Below are 12,822 nucleotides of genomic sequence, written 5' to 3' on the forward strand. Positions count from 1 at the left end.
TTGTGTGCTAATGTTGTCGTGTTGCGTGCTAATGTTGTCGTGTTGAGTGTTAATGTTGTCGTGTTGCGTGCTAATGTTGTCGTGTTGAGTGTTAATGTTGTCGTGTTGTGTGTTAATGTTGTCGTGTTGAGTGTTAATGTTGTGGTGTTGAGTGTTAATGTTGTCATGTTGAGTGTTAATGTTGTCGTGTTGTGTGCTAATTTTGTCATGTTGTGTGCTAATGTTGTCGTGTTGGGTGTTAATGTTGTCGTGTTGTGTGTTAATGTTGTCGTGTTGTGTGTTAATGTTGTGGTGTTGAGTTTTAATGTTGTGGTGTTGAGTGTTAATGTTGTCGTGTTGTGTGCTAATGTTGTCGTGTTGTGTGCTAATGTTGTCGTGTTGAGTGTTAATGTTGTCGTGTTGTGTTTTAATGTTGTCGTGTTGAGTGTTAATGTTGTCGTGTTGTGTGCTAATGTTGTCGTGTTGAGTGTTAATGTTGTTAATGTTTGGCTGTGAGACAAAGTGCTGTGAGCTACACAATAACTAATGTTGTTGTGTTGAGTGTTAATGTTGTCATGTTGAGTGTTAATGTTGTGGTGTTGAGTATTAATGTTGTCGTGTTGTGTGCTAATGTTGTCGTGTTGTGTGCTAATGTTGTTGTGTTGGGTGTTAATGTTGTCGTGTTGTGTGTTAATGTTGTGGTGTTGAGTGTTAATGTTGTCGTGTTGTGTGCTAATGTTGTCGTGTTGTGTGCTAATGTTGTCGTGTTGTGTGTTAATGTTGTCGTGTTGTGCACCAGTGTGCCACTTTAACACACGGTGTGGTATACAAACTATAAATCATGTTTAAGGGTTTGTCTGTTATGTATACATTCTTCCACACCAGTCGTAAATGGCTTATACCACAGCCAATAAGCATTCAGTAAAAAAAAAAAAGATGAATAATTTCTGTTCCTTTCCCAGACACTGATGCCGGGGATTACTGGGTTTATGCAGTCAAGGAGAAAGAAGAGGAGTAAGTCTGTTCTGCCAGTGGCAACCCTCAAAATGAATCATAAACATAATTCATGTATTCACTCCTCTGTCATTTCTCATCTCAGTCATATTACCATATAGGACTCACACGTTTTACCCGATCATGCCAAAATAATGGTTCAGGTAGTAAAATGGACACCAGTTTTACCACACACATTTCAATAACATTGTTGCTTGTTGTAGTGCTTTTAAATGTGTACAAAAATGTCTGTGATAAACAAGTCTTTCAAAAACAATACTGTTTAATTAACTTTTCTACTTACTGTATGGAGAAAAAACATTTATATGATTGTTTTGTAAACTTACTATTTCTGTATTGAGTGCCTTAAAAAAGGCCCCTGACCAGTTCTCCAATATTAAATAATTACAAATGGTACATTGACATTTAGTTCCGTTTGTATTTTACATTGAAATACAACTATAGCAAGGTGAATGCAAACTAAATGCAGAGTCAGATTAACCATTGAGGATGACATGCATTGTTGCCTTGTCAAAGATCACTCCACAAATTGACCAGATTATTTTACAAAGCCAGCAGCAGTCCTCACTTTGAATGAGCAGCTTTTCCATTAACAGTTTATTTCATTTTAATGAACAAAATGAAATCAAACACTATAAAAAATATTTTTGCAAAAGAAAATCAGGGAAGATTTGACCAAGGGGGCAAGGGGCACTGAGGCAAAAGGGTTGAGAATGGCAAATGTGGTGGCCAATGGCATGGTAATGGTGTCCTTGTTAAGGACATTTCTTTCATCTGTGTAAACTTGGAGCTTTTATAGCACCGGGGATTAAAACTTAGACAAGCAACATATTTTTTCTTTTTTTTCTTTCTTGAAAATACTTAAAATAAAACCAATGTCACCTTACAATAATGCATATTGAGTTTTAACTATACATTTGAAAGGCTTATATTATCTTTATATCTATAAAATTTGAAACTATACTTTTACAAAGCATAGAATATCCCTTTAAAATGTTGTGTTTTTAATTAATGGTTCACACCTGCAATCTTTGTACCTATTTAGCATTTAGAAGCATAAGTTCCTGAATATTTGTTGAAATGTGTATGGGAATAATGACTGGCAATTACTGACTTCCAGAACCATTCATGCCTATATATTTTATCATAAGACAAACGTTTGGGAGAGTTACAGCCTTTGTTCCTATCTTCGCAGGCCAAAGGACAGGACAAAGAGTCCTAGGAGAATCTCTTCAGACTGGGAAGCCGGGAGATTAAATGGTGAAGAGGAAATATTCTGTTTAATCTTTGACAATATTAGAGTCCATATTTATATTGTATATCTCCCTATCTTTCTCTCTTCCTCCCTTTCTCACTCTTCTGCCCCCCTAACTTTTTTCTTCCTGACTTTCTCCCTCTGCCCAGAACCTCTGTACCAGATCTACCAGGCTAAAACCACAGAGGAAGCAATCCGGATCCAGAGCATCAGCCGCAGTGCCAGCAGGGCCACCGTGGACCTCCATTTGAGGCTGGGCAGTGGTGGTTCCTTAGGGGGTAAAGATCATTCCGCCAAGACCGAGAAGGGCCCCACTGAGGTCAGTCTCTGAACCTCTAAAACCTCTTCTGTAAAACCAAGCTCAACGGGTGCATGGAAGCAGCAATCTATAACAATTCATTAGTCTAGCACTTATATCTGGTGTGTATTTGATGCTTATGTTTTCTGTTCTTCTAATCCAATGAGGTCATGCTGTGGCAGGATCTGCCGGTGGTCAGAGACAGTGGGATATTGGAGAGTCTCAGTCCACAGGAGCTGCAGAGACAAGAGGTAAAATGGAGGATGGGATGGGCGATTCATATGAAGGGGATTATGCCAGAAATGTGTCACCCAGTTTGTGATATCGAATTTGGGATTAAGGCCCTGCCTTGTCAATACAACTTCCAGTGGACTCAGGACAGTCAATGTTGAGATATGTTTAGTCTGAAGCACATCCGAAGCCGTTCTGTTTCTTAACCCGCTACACTTCCCCTCCAGCAGAAAGTCTTGTCACAACCCGGCTCGTAGACTGTGACAAACAAGGGCATTCACACATGGATGTTTAAGGAATAACAAAGTCATTTATTAAAACACTAACAAAGATCAAAACAAAGAAACATAAACTAAGGTATGTAAGCATATGAGGAGTGTTACAGAGGTGCATGGATGAGTGTAAAATGTGTGTTATGGGGTGCACTTAGCCAGGAAACATAACTAAACAGATCCAAAATAGAAAGTTTCTCTGGGGGAAAAAATAGAATCCTTGAGTGGGAACCAGAAACTGTTATCTTCCTGTCTGTTCTCAATCGCAAGTGTAATTCTTCACATTAATTGCACCATAGCAGCCACAAGGAATTGCTACAGCATGATGAGGCAAGGCCCATCATGTGTTCGTCAACTGCACTGCCCTCCAAGGGAAGCCTGGGCTAAACCGCAAGCAGGATTTTAAAGCTTATCTTGAGGCAGTGTCATAACCAATTTCTATCAGAAACATTTCCTTTCACATTTTATTTGTGTGTTTTTGTGGCAGAGCATGTTTGAGGTGTTGACATCGGAAGCCTCGTACATCCACTCGCTGGAAGTTCTCATCAATCACTTCCTAATGTGTCGGGAACTTGACGAAACACTGGTGATCCACGACAAGAAGACACTCTACTCAAACATAGTCCACGTATACGAGGTCAGCCAGAGGTAAATGTGGTCCAGCAAATGGACAGACAGATGGAAGAAGTGGATGGAGGGTGTGATGGAGGGAGTGGAGAGACAGAGAGGATGGAGACAGAATAGATGAGAAACAGCTTCAATTAACCTTATTGTACAACCCTGTTTCCCAGAAATGTAAAATGTAAAGTTTAACAGAATAGAATGATGTGCAAATAATTTAAACCCTATATTCAATAGAAAAGAATACAAAGACAACATACCAAATGTTGAAACTAAAATATTTTATTGTTACTTGAAAAATATATGCCCACTTTGAATTTGATGCCGGCATCACTTTTCAATAAAGCTGAGACAGGGGCAACAAAAGACTGGAAAAGTTGTGTAATGCTAAAAAAAAATGCTGGAATATCACACAACTAATTATGTTAATTAGCAAAAGTTCCCCATGATTGGGTATAATAAGATCTTCCCAGTGCGGATGAGTTTTTCAGAAGTAAAGACGGGGAGGGGTTCAACACTCTGTGAAAGACTGCAGGCAAATAGTGAAGAAAAAACTTTTCTCAACATAAAATTGCAAAGAGTTTGGAGATTTCATTATCTTAAAACTAACTTAAACTTAAAAGTTAAAACTCGACCATGCAAATAAGAAACCATATATTAACAAGATTCAGAAATGCTGATGCCTTCTCTGGGCCCGAGCTCATTTAAGATGGATTGAGGCAAAGTGGAAAATTGTCCTGTGGTCTGGCAACTTGAAATGTGAAATTATTTTTTGGAATCATGAACACCGAATCCTCTGGACTAAAGAGGAGAGGGACCATCCGGATTGTTACCAGCTCACAGTTCAAAAGCTAGCATTCATGATGGTATGGGAGTGCATTTGTGCACATGGAATGGAAGGCACCATTTATGGTGAACAATATATACAGGTTTTGGAGCGACATATGCTGCCATCCAGACTACATATTTTTCATGGAAGGCCTTGCTTATTTCCGCAAGAAAATCCCAAACCACATTCTGCACGTATTACAACAGCATGGCTCTGTAGTAAAATAATATGGGTGCTAAACTGTCCAGACCTGCCTGCTGTCCAGACCTGTCACCCATTGAAAACATTTTTCCCATTACGAAACGAAAAATATGACAAAGGAGACCTTGAACTGTTGAGCAGCTGAAATCCTATATCAAGCAAGAATGGGAATACATTTCACTTTCAGAACTACAGCAATTGGTGTCATTAGTTCCCAAATACTTATAGAGTATTATTATAAGAAGAGGTGAATGCCACACAGTGGTAAACATGGTTTTGGTACTATTTTCAATTAAATATAGGGTTAAAGGATTTGCACTCAGTTTTTATTTGCATTTTACGCATCATCTTCACTTTTTTGGAAACAGGGTGGTATTAGAAACACTGTTTATTCTAAAAACATTCTCACAGGTTCTTGAAGGATCTTCTCAACAGGATCGATGAGAACATTCTCATAACTGATGTTTGTGACATTATCCACCAATATGCCCTACATCACTTCTCTGTCTACACTGATTACATCCGTAACCAGACTTACCAAGAGAAGGCCTATAGCTCTCTCATGTAAGTATTTATACTTTGTAGTACATACAGTGGGGAGAACATGTATTTGATACACTGCCGATTTTGCAGTTTTTCCTACTTACAAAGCATGTAGAGGTCTGTAATTTCTATCATAGGTACTCTTCAACTGTGAGAGATGGAATCTAAAATCCAGAAAATCACATTGTATGATTTTTAAATAATTAATTTGCATAAGTATTTGATAACCTACCAACCAGTAAGAATTCCGTCTCTCACAGACCTGTTAGTTTTTCTTTAAGAAGCCCTTCATTACCTGTATTAACTGCACCTGTTTGATCTCGTTACCTGTATAAAAGACACCTGTCCACACACTCAATCAAACAGACTCCAACATCTCCACAATGGCCAAGACCAGATAGCTGTGTAAAGACATCAGGGATAAAATTGTAGACTTGTACAAGGCTGGGATGGGCTACAGGACAATACGCAAGCAGCTTGGTGAAAAAGCAACAACTGTTGGCGCAATTATTAGAAATTGGAAGAAGTTCAAGATGACGGTCAATCTCCCTTGGTCTGGGGCTCCATGCAAGATCTCACCTCGTGGGGCATCAATGATCATGAGGAAGGTGAGGGCTCAGCCCAGAACTACACGGCAGGACCTGGTCAATGACCTGAAGAGAGCTGGGACCACAGACTCAAAGAAAACCATTAGTAACACACTACACTGTCATGGATTAAAATCATGCAGCGCACGCAAGGTCCCCCTGCTCAAGCCAGCGCATGTCCAGGCCCGTCTGAAGTTTGCCAATGACCATCTGGATGATCCAGAGGAAGAATGGGAGAAGGTCATGTGGTCTGATGAAACAAAAATAGAGCTTTTTGGTCTAAACTCCACTCGCCGTTTCGGTACCAAATATTAAGTTCTGCTTTTCTAATGTATCAAATACTAATGTCATGCAATAAAATGCAAATTAATTACTTAAAAGTAATACAATGTCATTTTATGGATTTTTATTTACAGTTTACAGTTGATGAGTACTTATGATAAAAATTACAGACTTCTACATGATTTGTAAGTGGGAAAACCTGCAAAATTGGCAGTGTATCAAATACTTATTCTCCCCACTGTATGCTGCCATCCAGAAAATGTATTTTTCAGAGAAGGCCTTGCTTATTTACTATGTGTAAGTAATAATATTAATAATAATAATAATCAAGTTTAATTGTTGGCTGTGCAGGCTCTTTTGTGAAAATTGTCACCATAGTTGTTGCTGATAAAATGTGCTATGCAGTCTTAGTTCCATCTTTTTCACATTGCATTGACTTCCAAACTGAGTTCCATGTGGTGAGCCTGACTCATGAAACTGTCCGCCTTGCAGCCAATGCAACAAGCCGTTCATGTTGGTCATGCGGAGGTTGGAGGAGTCTCCTCTGTGTCGCCGTCTCCCTTTCTCCTCTTTTCTGCTCGTCCCTTTCCAGAGGATTACACGTCTCAAGATCCTCCTACAGGTCAGACACTTGTTGCATCTCTAAGTCACATCTCCAGGTCACAGCTCCCTATTGTTTGTCTTAATTATGTCGTTGGGTGCCTAAGTCCGCGTTTCCACACAGAACATCCTGAAGAGGACAAAGCAGGGAACCGAGGAGGAGAACACTGCTTCTAGAGCTTTGGCTTCAGTGTCTGAGGTAACAACCACATCACATCAACCCCAATTTGATACACAAATGATTGCCACACTTGATAAACATCTCCATTAAAATATATATTTTAATGCAGTATTGTGATTTTTGTTTTATGTTTATACCTCACTTTCACATCAGGTGGTGGTGCTATGGTAAAATTAGACACAAAATGTTGTACAGCAGTGGTGAATTTGCCCTAAAAAAGGAATCCTTATACCCATTTAAAAGTATATACTGTAGTATGCGATATTGGCTAAACAAAATGAGGACTAGGGTAGAATGTCGGCCTGGGAATCTCAAGTGGAACAGCCCGTGTGGGGAGGGGTTATTATAATAAAAATATGTAAGTCAAACGATGTAATTGTTAAAGTATTATTAATTACCATAATTGTGAAAGAGCAACTTCCTGTAGTAAGTGCATACATTTGCATAATTGCATATATTTTCACACAGGACCCCCATGGTTCCAGGACAATCCTTCATCTTTTCAAAAAAAGGAACGGATTAGTCAGGCTATTTTTTTTTTTTACCATGATCTCTAAGGGGCACTGTAGGACCCAAACCAACAAAGTTAGCTATAAGAGAGATCAAATGATTGACTAAAGGCTAGGCTGGGGGTCACTCCAGGGGCGGAGCTTATCTTTCTCTCACATGGCTGCGAACCAAGCCGTGGAGACCCCCCCCCCCCCCCCCACTCCACCACTAAAATCTTGTAAATGATGAACAGACAATTATTATTATGCTACAACAAAACCTACCTGCAGTTACAAAACTTTGGTGCAAGCTGCTGTTGTACCTGGATCATAACTAGCTGCTCCCTTCATTGTAAAGTCAAATCTATCCATCTTCTCATGCATCTTGCTGCTCAACAACTTTACAAAAATACGTTTCTCAAGGGCACATATCACTATATATTTTTTTCTCAGAGTGGTTCCATTTTTATGTTTTGTTACTTAAGCAAGCAATCTTCCACATTTCAATTCTTTAGCAAATGAGCCGACAAGTTCCAACGTTACACCTAGGGTTGCCATATATCACTGACATTATGCCCAATTACCCTGTGGACTCCACATAAAAACTGAACAAACGCTATTTCTTCTATACAACAATCTGGAAACCTCTGCATCTGGCAACACTGGTTACAGCCCCACTGTCACATATTGGTCATCATACAAATGCATTATGGAATAACAAAACAAGTACAGATGTTTAACACTTCAGTGTCAACTGAACAATATATTGCAAAAAAATCATAATCACATTTTTATTTTGTTTGCAATATCATTTTTAACCGTAAGATAAACCTTAAGATAATAAACTGGGTGCGCACCCATTTAAGCTCCACCTCTGGGTCACTCGATTAAAAAGTATTGAGCACCCTAGTAATAAACCATATGGAAAAAGCCCAGTGTCATTATCCTTGCAAGGGGAGGGTGCATAAGGTATTGAATACAGGGGCCTATCATTTTGGAGCATATTTTTATTTGGAGTTTCACCATAGGGTATATGTCAGTGCTGTACTAACTATCAGTGACATTTCAACTATCTACTAAACCTCATCTTAACCCTCATCCTAAACCGAAAGTTAACCCTTATTCTAAACCTCACCTCAACCCTTATCCTAAACCTCACCTCAACCCTTATCCTAAACCTCACCTCAACCCTTATCCTAAACCTCACCTCAACCCTTATCCTAAACCTCACCTCAACCCTTATCCTAAACCTCACCTCAACCCTTATCCTAAACCTCACCTTAACCCTCATCCTAAACCGAAAGTTAACCCTTACCCAAACCTTAATTGGAACCTAATTCTTAACTCCATCCTTAGTAAGCAGTTAATTATTTACAACAAAATATTTGAGTATCTGAATTTTCAGATGGACATTGGGATAAATAAAGTCAAACCAGTTTTTATTACTTGTTCAACAAAATGTTTTTCTTAATAATGACATTAGTATTAAATAATGGTGTGGTTTTTTATTTCTCACTTTTAGATAATCAAAGAGTCCAACACCCAGGTTGGCCGCATGAAGCAGATAGAAGAACTCATACAAGTCAGCAATACTCTGGAGTTCCAAAAACTCAAGGTGCATGTCACAAATCCACCTTATACTCAGACCAATTAGGTTCGGACATCAATGATAATTTCACTTTTTTTAGATGGTTTTCTAACCCTACAAATAAAAATCAGTGGTTATGTTATTTAAAAAAGCCATTGCAAATGTCAGCTAATTAAACAATTAGGCCATGTGGGCATGTTGTACAAAAACTCTAAATAAGATGAGAAATAAACTATACATTTGGATTAAGGAGATTTAACAAAGTTCATATGCCCCAACTATTTTCTGTGCATCAAGTTTACTGAAGTTAGAAAACTAAACCAGAGATTAATGTTTCCCATAGACTACTTTCAGGGTAGGAACCATTCAACATCAAGTGGTAAATAATAGGAAATTGTCCTTTAAGCCTTAGCCATGTATTAACTGATGTGAAACATGTAGAACATTGCAGATGTAAGAATTATAGAACTGACATGATTACCTATTTTACATGCAACCCAATATCAAACATTACTGTTCTACATAAGATGTTTCTGTCTAATCCCTCAGACTTGTTCCCATGCAGGCTCTTCCAATCGTCTCAAAGTCTCGCTACCTGGAGAAGAGAGGAGAGCTACATCAGCTTTCCAAGGGGGCTTCCCTGTTCAGCATCCGTCTCAAACTCACTCCCATCTACCTCTTTCTCTTCAACGACCTACTCTTAGTCACATACAGAAAGAGGTAAGTTATGTAATACCCTAACTTTGGCGCAAGGATGTAAGGCAGGAAGTTGCCCAGTGTTAGCAAGCCGCATGAAGGTCTTTGAACAGACCCAAGGATTCTGCATACATAGGCTGAAATCAGTCCTGTTTACCAAACTTACCAGAAAGTCACCAAACTCCATAGTCCAAAACCAAGTTGTTGAAATACAGTAGGTCTGCAACTATTTTTTATAACTGATTAATCTGTCCATTACTACTCTGATTAATCACATAGAAAAATACATAATTCCCGCAATTAAAAGCAAGTGAATTATTAAAAATATATTAAAGTCTTCAGTGTTTTTCCTCATCCTTTTACAATGCTGTAGGGGGTAGTAATAAAACAAATAAAAACATGCAGAAACTAATGGGTTATCACAGTATCATTTTCAAGACTGTTGGAAAAGCATTCCAGGGTACTACATGAAGCTGGTTGAGAGACTTCACATATATTGTAAATGTTAATGCAAATTGTAATGAATTAAAATACCTCAATGTTTCTATTGTGGAAAACATGGCTGATAGCGCTCCGGCGCCACGCCGGATTTCCGGCGTACAGATGTGACTGCGAAAAAAAAATCAGTTTCGCGTTCGCGTGATCTGACAATTCCCAAGATCTGAGTGGCGCTTTCACTAAACCACACCAGTAAGCCTACTTCAGCCAATCGGTAATAGGGTAGGGGCTGGTCTTGGGTTTTGGCCAATCAGATTGATTCAGCTGTCACTCCGCGTGCGAATTTGTTTTGTTTCCCACACTGGCAGCGCGAAACGCGAAAAGTCATGGAGCGCAACTTTATGAAGCCAGGGGAAGACACCAAACTCGTCGATAAAGGCATAAAGAATAAATGGCGCTGGTCTTGGATAGAGGAGGTGGGTAGAGACGAAAAGCCCTTTGGAAGCTGGTGTCAAAAACTCCGGCAAGCAGGAGCATGTTTCTGCACTTTGTGCGCAAGGAAAATATTATATGGTACTAGTGGGAAAAAAGTGCTGCCACCGCACGAGTTAGACCCTAGTCATCAAGCAGCTGTCCGAGCAATTCAACACACCTCACGTTTGCCGGGGGCAACAGCCACAGCAGATATCCGAGCCTCGATGACCGATCGCGTGGCTGATTTAAAAATTTGCTTGTGCTCCTTCATTGCCGAGTTTGATCTGTCGTTTACAATCGCTCGTCCACCTGTCACTTTCTGTCAGAAATTAGCGGAGGATAAACTCGCTCTCACGCATCTGTCTGTCTCGAGGCAGCATGCGGGCTATCTTCAAGGGCGGAAATCCCAGGGGGGTCAGGGGGGTCAGGACCCCCCCCCCCATCTAAGGGTTGTCCCTTCAAAGCTATTTTATTCACATTAAACATCGGATGAATGTTTTCTTTTCTCAAATAGAAATGATGCTGAGTAATTAATAAATTAGTCATGACATAAAAGTTCGCTATGTTTAGTGTAATATTATGTAACGTTACCTAGCTTGTTTAATAGCTTGTTGGATAGAAATGCACCTGGCCACTGCAACTAACGTTACCACGTTATCTGTGAACTGATATTAGGGTTAATATTGAAGATCTACAGGTTGTGTTCTGCTCAATATGATGTTAAGTGGCTGATCAGTGGGTTTGCTGCTGTTAAATATATATCCTCTGTCCCAGACGAAACCTAATATTTATGTGGTTGAAGCAAGATCATTTTATAATTATAATAGGACCGCGTGGTGAACCTAATGTAGGCCTATACTTAGACATCTGACGTTAAAGATTTGTGTTGCTGCCCAGATAAAATGACGGAGAAGAGAAAAACGGACATAAGATCCTTTTTCAGTACACCAAAACGCAAAGTAAGTACAGTAAGTCGTCATATGGTTAATTTAGTCAGCTTTTTCATTGAATCAAGAGAAACATTGAAAAGAAGGATGATGGTACCATGCTAGCCCACACTAATGATAGTATTAAGGCTTTCCTCTGTGTGCACGTCCTCTACAAGTATAATTGTGGCTGTATTATTTGTGTCCCCTTCAAAAATTGCTCTTCAGAAATGTTATGTTTATTGTCCCCCCTACTGTTAAATCAGATTTACGCCCTTGGCTATCTTATTACACACGGCATCTCGCCAGAAGTTAAAAGAAATCTGTCCGACAAGCTTAAGAATAACATGTTTTCACTTAACATTGAGGCCACGGACAAAAGCATGGATATTATAATTATAAGTATTATAATTGCCACCCACTGACCTTTCTTAATATGGCTGTAGTATCTGTAGTCTCAGTATGCTATACAAGCAATAAGTATGCAGGTAAGTGACTGTATAAATAAGTAAGATAAGTAAAAGCAGGGATGGATTAATGAACAGGCCCAGGGTCCCAGGAGCTCTGGTGCTCTACAAAAAGATGCTACTGTAATATAGGCTTGTATTGGGTTTGTTCATCTCATGTCTGAATGATGTCCATTTATATCCACAAAAGTCACCAGAATCTATAATATTTAATAATAATTTAAGGCACTATTTATCAAAATGTTCTTCCAGGGGAGCACACCCCTGGATCCCGCTTGACAGTTATGTTGATCAGGGCTTAGAGGCCCGCTTACCTCCCAGGGAGAAAAAGTTCAGGCTCAGGATTTTTTTCTACTATCACCCCTGGGAAAAATATAGAACTGACCAAATTTGACACTAAAGGATTAATTCATCTATAACATTGTGAATGCTCAGCTAGCAAGAAGCCACTGACTGCAGTGTGCCATTCGGGGCCTGGCTCAATGTGGGCAGAGTCAAACGTGTTTAACCCGACCCCTTCCTGTCTTCTTCAAGGTCACCCAAGTTGAGGTTAATGTCGAAGGTATCAATGTCAATGAAAGCAAAACCTAATCCAACCAAACCTACATGGATAAAAAAAATACTTTATTGTACAAAGCACATTCACATTATTTTATTTCTTATGGGATTCACATTCAACTATAAGTCATAACAGAATGGCACAATCATAAAACAGAACATGGCAACAAAGAAAAAAAATTAACCCTGTTCAAAAGTCTGCATACCCTTAGTTCATAATACTGTGTATTGCCCCCTTTAGCATCAATGACCGCATGCAGTCTTTTGTAACAGTTGTCTATGAGGCCCCAAATT

The 12,822-nt window shown here is 39.3% G+C and overlaps 1 protein-coding gene across 3 annotated transcripts in view; it reads left to right on the top strand.

Moving 5' to 3' along the window:
* Positions 1 to 12,822, top strand: part of arhgef15 (Rho guanine nucleotide exchange factor (GEF) 15) — a 35,941-nt gene that overhangs the window by 6,484 nt on the left and 16,635 nt on the right. For 2 of the 3 annotated variants that reach the window (XM_010870392.4, XM_013134312.3), the window contains 10 exons: positions 942 to 993; positions 2,189 to 2,253; positions 2,398 to 2,567; positions 2,714 to 2,797; positions 3,537 to 3,697; positions 5,112 to 5,264; positions 6,605 to 6,734; positions 6,837 to 6,911; positions 8,904 to 8,996; positions 9,535 to 9,689. In XM_010870392.4, coding sequence (XP_010868694.2) covers positions 942 to 993; positions 2,189 to 2,253; positions 2,398 to 2,567; positions 2,714 to 2,797; positions 3,537 to 3,697; positions 5,112 to 5,264; positions 6,605 to 6,734; positions 6,837 to 6,911; positions 8,904 to 8,996; positions 9,535 to 9,689 — 1,138 coding nt within the window. The remainder of the gene's footprint in view (positions 1 to 941; positions 994 to 2,188; positions 2,254 to 2,397; positions 2,568 to 2,713; positions 2,798 to 3,536; positions 3,698 to 5,111; positions 5,265 to 6,604; positions 6,735 to 6,836; positions 6,912 to 8,903; positions 8,997 to 9,534; positions 9,690 to 12,822) is intronic. The other variant, XM_020048501.3, reaches the window with a different exon arrangement.

Source organism: Esox lucius, chromosome 7 (genome assembly GCF_011004845.1).
Source record: "Esox lucius isolate fEsoLuc1 chromosome 7, fEsoLuc1.pri, whole genome shotgun sequence".
Classification (NCBI taxonomy): Eukaryota; Metazoa; Chordata; class Actinopteri; order Esociformes; family Esocidae; genus Esox; species Esox lucius.